We start from the raw sequence: 14,858 nt of genomic DNA, 5'->3' as shown, positions 1-14,858 counted from the left end.
AGTTGGTTGAAATGGTTGAGTACGCTGGGCGTACAAGCCTGGACGTGCAGTGTACAAGCCCTCTATGCAGTAGGCTTAGTGTACCAGATGAGTACGCCCAGCGTACTCAGTCTGTTGGCTTTTCATTATTGGACTTTCGGTTTGGTCCTTGGTTTGGGCTTGGGGAGGGTTAAGGTTTATTAGGCCATATGATTCTAGTAGTTTTGGGCCAAGTATGTTATTGGGCCTTGGACTAAGGCCCATATGAAGGAGTTGGGCCCAATTGTAAATTAGGCCATATTTTGGGCCTTGGTGGATTGTTTGGCTTTGGGCCCATTAGATTGTGGTTATGAACTTCATTCTTGGACCAAGCTAGGGTAGGGGTAAAGTGGTATTTTTACCCTAAGTAGAGATTTTTTGGTTATAATGTGGATCCCAAATGTTAATTAGTTTTTATGTGGCAATTAATTGCTCGGGGAGTTGTAGGACCAGCAACCATGGATCATTCATTTCATTCAGCTTTTCGAGGTGAGTTTCCTCACTGGGTTTAGCAGGTTGAAGGCACCAATGCTAGACCATGCTTATGCTATATTAGTATGCTAGTTGTCTTTGTGACTCATGTATGTGTATGTGTTTATATGCTTGACGGGCTAAGGCCCGATGACTATTTGTATGCTATGTATCTTTGTGATTATTGCATGTGTATGTGATTATTTGATATATGTTATATGTATGTTGGACGGGGCCCGATCTATTACTGAACGGGGCTAGATGTCGGATGGGGCCCGATACTGGGTGAGGCCCGATGTCGGGCGGGGCTTGATGACAGGGCGAGGCCCATTATATGATTATTGTATGTATGGTATGAGGTAGTTTGGGGAACTCACTAAACTTTGTGATTATGGTTTTTAGTTTATGTATTAGGTACTTTCGGTTCCAAGGGAAAGAGCTCGAGTTGACTGAATCGCACACACCATTGGGATTCCGCATTTGATATTTACTCTGATTTTGATAACATTTGATACATTGGTTTTGTTGAGATGTATGGATGATATTTGAAAATATTATTTTATCTATTATAAAAACGAAATTTTTGGGACCATATTTTTGGATGTTACAAGTTGGTATTAGAGCCTTGGTCTGAGGGATTCGGGCACACTCTCGGGTGTGCCTAAACTCAAACTAAGGACTTGGTGGAAATTTTCAAAAGAAAAAAGTTTTATAAAAAGGATTTCTAAAAAAGAAAAAGGGTGTGGTGCATTCAATCAGCCGAACTCAAGTAAGTTTTCCCAAAATACCCATACATGTTTATGATATGTTTTGAATTGTAAATCTATGAATCAGATACTAGATTAGGGCTAAGGATCTAGGAGAGATGTCATTGTATGCCTGTTATATGAGCTTATAGATTTGCATGTTAGTACTGATTAGTCAGTAATAGGATTGCCCAATTAGGTTATGCTTGGTTCTGATTATTCGATATTTGAATGTTGCTTGCTTTGTGCTTTTAGGAGTTCTAAATAGCTTCAACTAACTAGAAAACGAATATGCTAAGTTACATATTATGGGAACTAAATAATTTTTTAATGTTAGGTTTTAACTCTATTGTGCGCTCTTGTTTGAATCCAACCGTTATAGTGTGAAGGCATCAACTGCCACCCCTAAACACAACCCATCCAAAACTAACCTATTGTGTTGTGTTCATCATTTTTACTCCGTTTAATCCATTATTATTTCTTATATCATTCAATCCTATTTATGAGCTAAACTTGTATGTTATCAATAAGTAGAGGGAGGATTTTGTAAATTTCTCAGTTAAAAGCCTCCATTTGGCGCGGTATCAGGTTGTAAACGTGGACGCCGGACTTCCCCACAAAACGAACCCAATTTCTCTCCTTCTTCCACACGCAAGCACAGAGACGTCGGAGCAATAATGGCGGCGCCGGTCGGAGTCGCAGTGAGGACGCTGTTGAGCGTGTTGGGCTGTTTCATGGTGGCGGTGCTTATTTACACAATCGCCACCGATGGCCTCCCTTTTCGTACAGAGCTACTCACTAGGTAAATTAGAAGACAGAACCATTTGTCGAAATTGATGGTAGATTTTCGTTGTTTTGTATTTCCTTTAGTATGTCATCGGAATACCTACACTTTATGTAGCATCAGTTCATCAATTGAAGCTCCGATCACCGAAAAAAATGTGGTCTTTTAACATAGCAAGACGAATCAACAGAGGGAATGAGTTATTCCTTATCTGTTTGTTGATTTCTGTACGATTGAATTGTTTGTATCTTTGATGGTTCCTCTTAACACAAACCAAAACAAAATTTCCCATTTTGATAACTTCTTGTCAAATTTGCTCCAGGTGGATGGCAGCATTACTGATAGATTTCTACATACATATTGCTATCATAGGGGTATGAATGTTTACTTATTTCTTCAAAATATACGAATTCTTTCATTTTTTTTAATCAGTTGGAATGAATCATATGTGTTTGTATGGTGGCAATCGTTAGGCTTGGGTTGTCTACAAGGAATCAAGCTGGATCATAGCCTCAGTTTGGGTGATTTTATTAATTTGTTTTGGAAGGTAATCTTCTTTTTTATTTAATTAATATCAGCGTGGCATGTTTATTATAAATTATAATATAATCAAACTTTCTTTTCCTTGTATAGTGTCACAACCTGTGGATACATCGTTCTGCAGTTCTACAAGTTAACACCTGAAGAATCTTCAAAGGATCCTATTTACTTTGTATTGGTGACACACCAAAAAAGGTAAACCCTAAACCCTGAATTCACCCTCCAAATGTATCTAAACCCTAAACCCTAAACCCTAAATATTTGTCTTAGAGATGACATGGAACACAAAAAGGGACTTTCTGTTGTAATTGCAAGAGTAATCTTTGGGGTATTAGGCTGCTTAATGCTTGGAACTTTGCTTTACACACTTATTGTTGATGGATCTCCATTTCGTGCTGAATTATACACTCCGTAAGTTTTGTTTTTTTACTTAATTTACATTTCATATTTTATAAAAATCTAAAATTAAAATTAATAAATACGCCTAGGTGGATAGTGGCTACACTGATCGACTTTTACATCAATGTTGTGGCTTTATCGGTATGTCTCAATTCATAATATACTTTAGTTGATTAATTTTGTTGCTTTAAGATAACTTATACTTTGTTTTATTAATTGTGAGTTTTATTGTTCAGGTGTGGATAGCATATAAGGAATCAAGTTGGATAAGTGCTTTGTTGTGGATAGTTTTTCTTGTATGTTGTGGGAGGTAAGTATTCATACAAATTAAGTCATAATATATTTTCATTCTATAGATACACATTGTATAATAAACACAAATGAAAAGTAACAACATATTTTCTTATTTGTTGACGTTTTTTTTTTCAGTATTACTACATGTGTATACATAGTGAAGCAGCTGTTCTATCTCTCTCCTGATCAGCCTATTTCCCTTATACTTTTCAAGAACAATCACAGGCAAGTTTGACAAAAAAAAATTGTTAATTTTATTTTTAATGGTGTTACATATTAAAGAATGATACATGGGGGAATCGCCTCTTTTCATTTATGTATATATTCATGAATTGATGTTATGTACTTTTGTATCATCAAATATTTATTTTGATCCCATATAGTTTATAAGACCAAGTTGTGTGTTAAAATTTGTGCTTAAGAGTAATTTTGTTGTTCATTTTAGGCCCATTAAACAGGTATAAAAGAATGAAAGGCCAAATCACATTACAAAGGGTTAGCTGATGAATAAAGTTATAGGCTTCATTTGTGTTTTTTTTACCACTTGATGGATCTTAAATCTTATTAAAACTCTGAACAAATCTCTATATATTTAACATGAACCTTATATTTACGAAATGTTAATGTATGTAATATGTGTGTACGTATTTAGCTTTGTGTATCACATTCAAGTCAATCTATTGGTTAATTATTATTTGCTATTACATTGAGGGTAGAATCTTGAATATGAAAGTTGTTTTTTGATACGTTGAATTTTGCAGAGATTTGAAGGCAATTGATCCACCATTGATAGTGGGTGTGAATGAATAGTGAATGCGTTGTATTCTTGTTGTATCATTCTATCAAACACAGTGGAATTGTGTAAATTAAATTGTTAAAGGTAAATCATACACGTGTAGTAATGACATTATGTTTATTTCAAATCAATAATTGCAATATCATAAACAGTCGTCTTGCCTCTCAAATTCAGTTTATCCTATTTTTTGTTATTTTATATATTTACTCATTGTGGTTATGTTTGTAATTATTGATGAATTGCATTTAGTTATTTGTGATTGTGTTAGAATGTGTGCATTTATTGTTGAATTGAGTTGTTGATGTATTAAGGTGTATGCAGTAATAGAAGAAGAAAATAAGAAATTATTAATCGAAGAAAGAAATGAATAGAGCGTTAACGTAGAATGAAAGAAAAAAAAAATCATGTTTGGTTCCCAAGGAGAGGGAAGCATTCATTAGCTATGCGGAAATGATAGAGCCCCTGGACCTGATGGATTCACCTTTGCTTTCATTAAAAAACACTGGGACACAATGGAAGGTGACATAGACCTAGCAATCAAAGACTTCGAGTCTACAGGTGTAATTGATAGGGGATGCAACTCCTCCTTCATCATTCTTGTCCCCAAAACATCCGACCCGATTTCCCTCTGTGAATATCGCCCGATCAGTCTAATTGGATGTATATATAAAATCATAGCCAAAGTCTTAGCGGAAAGACTGAAAAGATATATCCCACAAGTCGTTAGTCATACACAAACGACGTTCATCAAAGACCGCAATATTCTTGATGGCCCATTGATTATAAACGAAGTGATATCTTGGCTTCGGAAGAGCAAATCAAAGGCGTTTCTTTTCAAAGTCGATTTCGAGAAGGCATTCGATTGCCTCAATTGGAAATATCTCGATTCGGTAATGGCTCAAATGAACTTTGGCCAGAAATGGCGTAAGTGGATCTTCGGCTGTCTCTCCTCAGCTCGTGCTTCGGTAATCATTAACGGATCCGCCTCCAAAGAATTTCCACTTAGGCGGGGAGTAAGACAGGGCGACCCCTTGTCTCCATTTCTATTCATTTTGGTTGCAGAGGGTCTTAACATAGCGCTGGAAGAGGCCAAAGAGCAGGGCATATTTAAAGGAGTTCAATTACCAAACAATGGACCTAACATATCACATCTTCAATACGCCGACGACGCAATCTTCCTTGGTTCCTGGTCAATACAAAACGCAAAAAATTTAGTCAGAATTCTGAGATGCTTTGAATTATCCTCATGTCTGAAAGTCAACATAACCAAAAGCAAACTCTTTGGCATTGGAGTTAGAGAGGTGGAACTAGAATATCTATCAAGAAGCGTTAACTGCTCAATCGGGAACCTCCCCTTCATATATTTAGGAATGCCTGTGGGTGCAAGTATGTCTAGAGTGGTTCATTGGAATCCCCTTATATCCAAATTCCAAGCAAAATTGTCAAAATGGAAAGCCAAAAATTTGTCATTTGGGGGCAGATTAACATTATGCAAATCAGTGTTGGGGAGCCTTGGCTCATTCCTCTTCTCGCTCTACAAAGCTCCGGTTAAGGTACTAAAAACACTTGAGAAATTGAGATGCCGCTTCTTCTGGGGCGGGTCACCCGAGAAAAAAAGGATAGCATGGATCGCATGGGATAAAATTTTGACAATGAAAAAAGATGGAGGACTTGACATAGGCAGTCTGAAGGCTCACAACCTAGCACTATTAGGTAAATGGTGGTGGCGTTTCTATTCCAAAAAACATGAGCTCTGGAAAGATGTCATAAAATCAATATATGGGAATGATGGGGGATTTAATGCCCCTTCCAGAGCTAAGAGGAAAGGATACTGTTGGGGAAGCATTGTAAACCTCCATAACCTCTTGTCCAAAGATAATCTGAACCTCTGTAATCTCTTCTCAATATTGACAGCCAGGCAAGAAAACAACATGACCTGGAACCTAGAACCCTCAGGGATATATACTGTGGCCTCTCTCAGGAGATTCATCGATGAAACAACATTACCGAAAACACCAGCTAGTTCTTGGGAATGGAACAACCTGGTCCCTGGTAAAGTAAATATCCTAGCGTGGCGAATTTGTCATAGTCGGCTACCCACCAGGGTAAATCTAAATAAAAGGGGTATTGTATCTGTGACTACCTGCCCACTATGCAATATAGCTGAGGAATCCAAATCTCATTTATTAACTGAATGCTCTATCTCACAAGAAGTTTGGAGCTGTGTACAGAAATGGTGGTATATGTTCCCATTATCTTTTGACTCATTGAACGAAATGCTACATTGCAGAAACTTAGCGCCGAGTAGGGGTAACCTTCATCAAATTCAGGAAGCAATTATGTTGATATACATGTGGGTGATCTGGAAGTTCAGAAACGATAGAATCCACTCAAACATAGTCAAATCACATAAAATTCTGGTAAACGAAATACAAATACTAAGCCATTTGTGGATCAACTCAAGAAGCAAACATAAAAAAAACTAGATGGGAGAATTGGTGTTGTGATCCGATAGCTGAGTGTTTTAGCTAAGAAACGGGGGGGGGGGGGGGGGGGATGGGGCTGGGTGTGGGTATTTTGGGGTCTTTGGTGATGCTCCTAATTACAGCCAGCGTGTTTTTGGTGTGAGTCTCTTTCATTGGGTAGACATACTTTAGGAAATGGCTGTGATTAGGTTCTTTTTCGTGGTGGTTTCCTTTCGTGTGAAATCAGGGTTGCAGGTTGGGGGACATTATAATAATTCTTGGTGTGCGTTTTTTTCTTCTCCTTTTTCTGGTGTTGCATCCTAATCTGCAGGTATTGAAGAAAATTGGAACTTGAACTGGATCAAGACAACATATGTGTTGCTGTTTGGAGCCGGCAAAGACGACAAGATCATGCTTCTATTGCAAGTTCTAGTCAAAAGCTAAGCTTGCATCTAAAATTCTGGATGGTTTCTGGATTAATTGGACAATTTGGACAATTTTGCCCCTAACTAAAAAAGGGCTGATTTGGAGAGATCGACAATTCATTTGACTCACCTTCTGTTGTAGTAGAGGATCTAAACTGAAGAGGAAGAGCAACCTTATCAAATAATTGATTTATCACCCCCAATAGACAAAGCAGTGGACTAAAGATGGATTCGGATCTTGAGAGAGAGGCTACAAACGTAATGGAAGGATATGGATCACGGACCAAAAACAAAGTCATCATCTAAATCGGGGTTGATTGCTGGTGTATAGGTTGTCCCATTTATGGATAAATGCACGGAAGAGGAAAGGAAAAATCCATATTAGATTGCCATTGTAATCTACAGATTTCTTGTATATTTCATTTTCCTGTCCTATTTTGCTTTACTTCTTTTTTGTCTGTCAAACAATTGTAATCTCTAGCCCCTGGCTAGTTTTCTTGTTTAATATAATTCATGCAGTTAAAAAAAAAAGATTTATGATTCCTTCTCCTAAACTGATTTTCATTTTATGGGAAGGGGTGGTCTTTTTCAATTATTTATTTATTTATTTTTATATCATAGATAATTTTTTAACTATTTATATAGCATATAAAATGTATTTTTGACCAAATAGAAATGCCCGTATATGCGACTTGACTTATTAACGATATATATTTATTTAGTTAACGTTTAATATTATAAAATAACATTTTTTTTATTTATCAATTTTAATTTATTTAGGTTTATTTATATTGATAGAAAAAAAAAACATCATTTTTGAATGACTTGTTCCATTCTTTTAAGCCGATCAAACATGAAATGTATTGTAATTATTCATTTTATTACCTTACTCATTCCATTATATTGTTCGTTTCATTCATCGGTCATTTTATTTCATTATTCCAAAGAGACACTAAGACTAAGTAACTGGAAGTGACCCCTTGTCAGGTCCCCGAGAATGTCTTAAGGAGATATATTTTTTTGTGTTTGTCTTCTATTTTGCATCCTTTATTATATGTTTAGGGATGAGCATATGGACCGGAAACCGGCCGGAACCGGTACCGAAACCCGATGGAACCGTTCGGGCCGGGACTGGGACGATATTCTTGTGGATTTTTGGAACCGGAACCGGTAGAACCGGCAAAAACCAAAACCGTATGTTGCTATTTTTCGAGGACCGGTTCCAACATTTGAAGACACGACAAGAACCGGTAGTAACCGGTGGCGGTCCGGTTCGGTTCCTATTTTCCACCAAGTTCGGTTCCTGGTTCCTTTGCTCATCCCTATATATGTTTATTGCTTGAATCCTAACAACTAGTATCAAATCTTTTGCAGAAAAATGGGAAGGTTAAGGATGACAAATTTGAAGACCACAATTTTGGCTTTTGAAAGACGCGAGTCGAAGATTTTACCTTTACTAAAAGAAATTAGATTAACTCGTTTTCAAGCATAAACCTAAATCGATGATATTGGATCATCACGTACTTGGGTTGGTTGAGTTTTCATTGACAAAAAATGTTGCATACAATATCCTCAACGAGAAAAAAACATTTAGACTAATCAAGGTGTTGTCTAATATGTATGAAAACTTGTCGGCTATAAAAGAATGTTTCTCCTAATTTAGTAGTTAGTGAATAGGAAGATGAAGGAACTAGGAAGGCATGTCGAAGGGAGTGAATTTAATTCAATCATATCCATGTTAGTTTTAGTTGACATTAAGTTAAATGATGACGTTTGAGATATGTTGTTATTATCTTTGTAGTGAGTCGGTATGGTATGGTTACATCTAGGGATGTTAATTTGGTCAAGCTAATCAGGTTTCAAGTTAAATGAGTTGGGTTAGTCGAGTTTTTTAATTCATCCGAAACTCAACCCTATTAAGGTACGGATTACTCAGGCCGGGTTAACTGTGTTTTAGGTTTGTCGGGTTAAAATGTAAGATGGATTAATGTTGTACCATTTTAATAAATAATATATTTCTTAAGGGACTTAAATTGTAAAATGGTAAATAATGTTCATAAATTGAACTTGAAGACATTTTATGCCCCTGGACATTGTACATTAGACCTAAGGCAGGGGTGAGCAAAACTAAAACCAAAAAACCAAAAAATTAAAATCGACGAAACCGAACCCAAACTCAAAGTCAGTTTTAAGGTTGGAATTTTTAAAACTAAAAACTTTGGTTTAGATTTGGTTTATACTTACGAACCGATCCAGTATTTAAAACTAAACCAGAAAACCGACCCATGGAACGGAATGTCACAACATGTGTATCTTTTAAAACTTAAAATAAATATATTTTACGAGTAGTTTAGATTTTCCGTTCAAACAATAACATTAATAATTCTTGTTTTCTTTTTATATAACTTAGGTTAGGCCTTACGACTTAGATTAGAATTAGAAGTGTGAAAAAAGTCTTTGTCTTCCTTTCATTTCTTCATCACTTCATCTCTTTCTCTCACCATCGACTCCACATATCATCTCACACATCACCAAAGGTTGTTTCTCTCGACATCCCTCTTTTCAGTGTGGAAATGAGTTACAACCCAAAGCCCATGGCTTAAAACCCAACAACCCATGGGTTGAAACCGAAAAACTGAAACATTGACCTTAAAAAACCGAAAATCGATCCTATTCCAAAACTGAGCCTAATGGATTCGAAAAGCTAGAATTCAAACTTTTCATTTTGGTTTTGGTTTTAGTCTAAAACCAATCCAAACCAACCCATGCTCAGCCTTAGAAGGTAAGATCAGATAATTTATTTTCCTTTCTAATAGATAGTAACACTTAAAAAAACTTAAAAATTTGTGCCCGACAACTGTAAAAGAAATCACGTCGGTCCAAATTTACATTTTGAGTCCCTACACTAAACAGGTTATTCGGGTTAACCCAAACTCGAAAAAAGTATGAACTCTACCCGATAGGTCGATACTCGACTCTATATGTGTTTGAGGCGGGTAACCAATATTACTGATTTTCATTTTAGACCCTATCAAACCTGACCTTATTTACCTTATTCGGGACTGGGTTGGGTTCGAGCTTTTTTGACATCCCTAGTTACATTAGTTATTAGTTCATTCAGAACTAATAAGTGTTAGATTTCCTTATTGAGTACGGAGGGAAATGATAGAAGACATAATGACATAATGGTAGAGGAAGATCAAAATCAAGAAAAAAAAGTTCGGACAAAGAACAAGAATGTAACACCCGTTCCAGGAATACTTCTTCTGAGACTTGGTCATTTTGGATCTTCTAAAGGTGGAATTTGGTGGTGCCTATGACGTGGTGGAGGAGGTACTACGATGGGTCAAGGCTATATGGAACACATATTCTTTTAATGCACCACACCGTGGCAAAGGAATAGCTACGACGTGGTGGTGGCCAATATGCAAAACACTAATTATTCAGGTTTACAACCCTATTTAAGGGATGATCGGGCTAGGGTTTGCTCACCCTCAACCTCTATCACATCCTCTCGACATAAAGCAAACCCTAGCCTCCATTGTTGACATTTTGAAGCATTTTTGGTGTTTTGTGGTGCTTTAGTGACTTAGAAGAAGAAGAAGAAGAAGAAGAAGAAGGTGTTGTTTTTGCATAGATCCAGCAAGCAAACCTCCTCACCACCTTCTTGAACACTTTCTAGACTTTTGTAAGTCCTTAAGTTTCTATCTTTTGTGTGTTATTCTTTTAGATCTAGGCTTAGAAGCTTGTTCTTCATGTTCTTGATGTTTTGGATGGATGGATTCCAAAAAGTTGGCAACTTTATGGATCCTTGAGGTACCTTTGTGGTTACATGTTCCAGATCTAGTGTCTTATGGCGTCCTTGGTCTCATGCATAAGTTTTGAGCTTATTTCTTCTATTTTTATCTAACTTGGAAAAGACATGCATGTCTATAAAGCAAAGACTTTTATGATGCATTTGGGTGTAAGAAAGCGGCATGGAAAGTATGGACGAGTGGCTTAAGATATTAAGAGATTAATCCATTAAGTTGGCCAGAGCAGATGCCATGGCGTGGTGGTTTGATCACTACGACATGGTGGTAGGTAGTCTTGCGACTATTTTTTCGTGAGGCTACCACGACGTGGCCTATGCTTGGCTATGACATGATGGCCAGCTAGGGTTGACTTTGATCGTTGATTTTGACCTTTTGACTTTTTGACCAAGTTGACTTTTGGTCAACCTGAGGCTTTTTAGGCTATAGATTGAGGATATGCACCTGATTGTTGTATAGGTGGCTCGTAGCACCGGTCTTTGTTTTGTGTAATTGTGTTGCTTGTCTGCTAGCCTACGAGGTAAGTTTCTTACTATACTTTGTACTACATTATGTATCATTGTGTGTAGGATGGTGTTATGCTGTAGTGATCTATGTATCTTTGTGTATAGGATGTTGTTATGCTATAGTGACCCAGGTATTCTTGTGTATAGGATGTTGTTATGTTGTAGTGATTTGTTAAGCTGGTAGAACTGTTATGATTACCTGTGTTTGTTTGTTATTGTTATGTGCATATGTCGACATATTGTGGATGGGTTAAAGTGGTCCTGCTCTGTGTTGTAGGCCAAGATACCTGGGCGGTCCAATTACGACTATATACCCAAGGAGAGCAGTCTAACTAGATGTTGTAGGCTTAGTAGAGCAGTCCAGTTGATATTATAGGCTCAGGAGAGCGGTACGACTAGATGATGTAGGGTCGGGAGATCGGTCCAGGCATATTGTAGGCCTCAAGGGGGGGTTCCAAGCAGACTGAAGGCTCATGAGGGCATGCATTGTATGTGTATTGTAGTGTGGGGTATTTTAGGGAACTCACTAAGCTTCGACTTATAGTTTTGGATTTAAATGTTTTAGGTACTTCTGAGGATCGGGCGAAGGAGAAGGCATGATTGTACATCTCATACAGTAGTTGATATGTTTTTTGGGAGATAGTATGTTTTGATGCTCTGATTTTATGATATGGTTGTGAAATAATGTTTTGATGACTTATGTTTTATGGAAAAATTGTTTATTTATTTTATAAAAATCCAAAAAATTTACTATGGTTTTTGGGACGTTACAAGTTGGTGTCAAAGCCCTGGTTTGAGGGATCCAAATGAACAATCGTGTGATTCCAGACTCAAACTATGGATCTGCAAAAGATTTTTCATAACGTTTTCTAACAATAAATTTAAGAGGGAAGGATGCGGTGTGTACAGTTAGTCGGAGATCAAGAGAAATTTACCCCCTAAGATACCCACACTTGTTATATGTATATCAGTGATATGTTAAGTGTTAGAACTGCATGCTAGTTCATAGGTTATGGATCTTCATGAATTGCATGATAGAATTGACTAACCAATGATGCCTGATAGCCTAGGAGATTAATTGTTTATGCTATACGAAACTGACAATATTGATGTGGTTGCTAAGTGTGTGCATCATTATTGTACATAGCTAGGTTTTATAGCCTTAGAATGCTTGATTTAGCCTTACTTCTTGTTCCTTGTCTAGTTGTGGGCTTAGGGTAGAATCAATTATTCGACTGCCTATCGAATCCGACATTATGTATGCTCAGCATACGTAAGGCAACCACAATATTAGTCGAGGTTTTGATGATATAAAAGTGTGGTTGATAGAATCCAAGAAAGAGCGAGGAGTTATTAGTCACGCTTAGGAGTGTGTAGGCATACCTCAATTGTAGTGGGCCTAGTGGCCCATGAATTCTGTGGCAGCCCCTTGAGACAAATACGTGTATGTGTGGAAGGTAGTATGGGCTCATACTGACCTATTCGCATTCCTTCCCAGTCCACTTCGAAAGTTACTTTGTTCAGTCGATAGATGCAATGCTGCAATGGATAAATCTCATATGCTCTCCAACTTGCAAGACCTTCTCTTCCCCCTCTTGGAAACAGGCTAGCGATGAGGAGAAAAGTCGCCCAATGTATGGTCCTAATTTCAACACGCCACCTACACGACTCACTACATAGGTTTAAGGAAAGCAGTATACTCATGACCAGGCACAGCAGAATAAAGGCCTAACTCTCAAAGTAGTGATGTTCCCCCGGTATCATAATAGAGTAGTATGCCGGAACTCTTTCTCTTAAGGTGCGGAGCGAACTGTCGGACTAGGAGCAGCGATTTCTTTTGTTGAAGAATGAGTTCTTCCTCTAAATAGATGGCGAGAATCTGTTCTTGGTGGTAGGGCATGGTTAAGCTTTTAGTAGGCATAGAGTAGAAGAAACTGATCGATCGAGAGAATTTCCACCAGATGCCAGAAAGAGGAAGACAGAAGCAAGAGTCCCCCTAGGGGCGAAATGTGAGTTCATCGCCGGATTCGGAGTAGTTCAAATCAAAGAGTTCCAGATATGCGGATTAAGCGAGAGCGAGTTTGTTTGAGTCTTTCTTGGTTCTTGAAGCGTGAAATGCGTGTGTGAGCATTGTTTTGCCGTCTTTCTCTTATAACGTTCTCAGAGGATACGGCGAAACCACTTTGTGTTTAGTGGTTTTTAGGGAAGGATCAGGTCTTTTCGAGAGCTTCTTGACCCGAAAAAATAAGCTTTGTGACCGATTTCTTTGAGTCAGCTTCTTTTCCGTGCGTGATAGAGCGTGAGGTTCGAGAGTGTATTGTACGAACAAATGCTTTATTCGATCACTTTTCGCTAGCGTTAGTGAGTGATGAGATAGCGTATGATCCGTGCGCTAAGCGAGCAGCAAGCATTTTCTACTTCAACAACTTCTACTTATAGCTGTTTTGTGTTTCAAAATGACTTTAGTTTTCTCTTTTCTTTTTCTTTTAGATGATGACAAATGAACTGAAAACTGCGAATGCTTCTAATTAATTGAATCTTATTTTAGAATCCAATTTTATTTTATATATATAAAGCAGAGTGATGTCTTTATGACAATTCGTCAAGTCCGATCGAGAAACCTGCGCCCAAAGTGCTTACATAGCCGGTCACCGTTTGGCTAAGATCCTTGATGACTGATTCATAAACCACTCTAGCTTGATTTCAGTCTTGTGTTAAGTGTTCGCATAGCGACTCAGGTCCTAACAACTTGATGTCAGACTGTTCAACATGAGGGACATCTAAGTCCTCTAACACAGATAACATAAAGACTAGGATTAGAGCGTCTTTTGTCTAAACTGGAATCTGTGGTGAAAGATCAAAAGATTTTCAGGTATCATCCTTTCTTCACTCGCCCATTATAGACAAGACTGGGAAAGATTGGTCGTCTAAGGAAGGAATACCAACTATTGATTTTAGAGCTCCCGTCTTATTCAATTTTTTTTAGATGAATTTTACCAAGCTTTCGAAGAATAGTTTATAAAAATGCCACACACTGGAAGCACAAGACCTGTATATGTGTCAAGGAAGTCACAGGTTCCAGAGAGCGAGTAGTTGAGTAGTGGAGTGTTATGGTATAATGGGATTTTTCTGACATGTTCCCGGTTTATTTTCAGTATGGTGGTTATGAGAGGTTCCGGTTCTGGTGCTGATGGTATGGAGAGGCCAAGATTGAATAATGACGAGATCCGAGAGTTGATCACTACTCAGGTGACTTTAGCAATCAAAGATGTGATTCAAGAGGTGTCCGGTTCTGTAAAGACCACATTGATTAAGATGTTTGATGAGTGTTATGTTCTCGTTACTAAGGCTGTTGCGGTTGTGTCTGCGAGACTTTAGGGAGGAGGGTCGATGAAATACCGTGAATTTAGTAACACGAATCCCCCAGAGTTCGATGGGGTTAAGGACCTAATTTTTTCCTTGAGGTAGATATCTGATATTGAGGGGTGTTTCTGATGAGTTTTGGTCATAAGACATCCTATGTGCTCATACAAACCCTAATGCTTGGATCTAGGTTTCTCTATTGTACATGCTTTGAATCCAAGACTATAAACCCTAATTCT

The 14,858-nt window shown here is 37.7% G+C and overlaps 1 protein-coding gene across 2 annotated transcripts; it reads left to right on the top strand.

The window, feature by feature from the left end:
• Positions 1 to 1,816: 1,816 nt before the first annotated feature.
• Positions 1,817 to 4,217, top strand: LOC111919536 (uncharacterized). 2 transcript variants are annotated; one of them, XM_023915098.3, is made up of 9 exons: positions 1,817 to 2,037; positions 2,342 to 2,393; positions 2,493 to 2,566; positions 2,653 to 2,754; positions 2,830 to 2,970; positions 3,048 to 3,099; positions 3,195 to 3,268; positions 3,388 to 3,477; positions 4,014 to 4,217. In XM_023915098.3, the coding sequence occupies exons 1-9, from the start codon at positions 1,913 to 1,915 to the stop codon at positions 4,060 to 4,062; spliced, it is 759 nt and encodes a 252-aa protein (XP_023770866.1). In that variant the 5' UTR covers positions 1,817 to 1,912; the 3' UTR covers positions 4,063 to 4,217. The 2 variants fall into 2 exon arrangements, with proteins under 2 accessions (XP_023770866.1, XP_023770867.1); XM_023915099.3 differs by lacking the exon at positions 4,014 to 4,217 and adding an exon at positions 3,698 to 3,956.
• Positions 4,218 to 14,858: the final 10,641 nt, after the last annotated feature.

Source organism: Lactuca sativa, chromosome 9 (assembly GCF_002870075.4).
Source record: "Lactuca sativa cultivar Salinas chromosome 9, Lsat_Salinas_v11, whole genome shotgun sequence".
Taxonomy (NCBI): domain Eukaryota; kingdom Viridiplantae; phylum Streptophyta; class Magnoliopsida; order Asterales; family Asteraceae; genus Lactuca; species Lactuca sativa.
The sequence above is the reverse complement of the archived record's forward strand: the minus strand, read 5'-3'. Positions and strand labels throughout refer to the sequence as shown.

Excerpts from the sequence above, each read along its gene's own strand:
- LOC111919536 (XM_023915098.3), top strand. The coding sequence starts at position 1,913 with ATGGCGGCGCCGGTCGGAGTCGCAGTGAGGACGCTGTTGAGCGTGTTG. Across the intron at positions 2,971-3,047 it reads CGTGCTGAATTATACACTCC|GTGGATAGTGGCTACACTGA; the intron begins GTAAGTTTTGTT and ends AAATACGCCTAG. Across the intron at positions 3,478-4,013 it reads CTTTTCAAGAACAATCACAG|AGATTTGAAGGCAATTGATC; the intron begins GCAAGTTTGACA and ends TGAATTTTGCAG.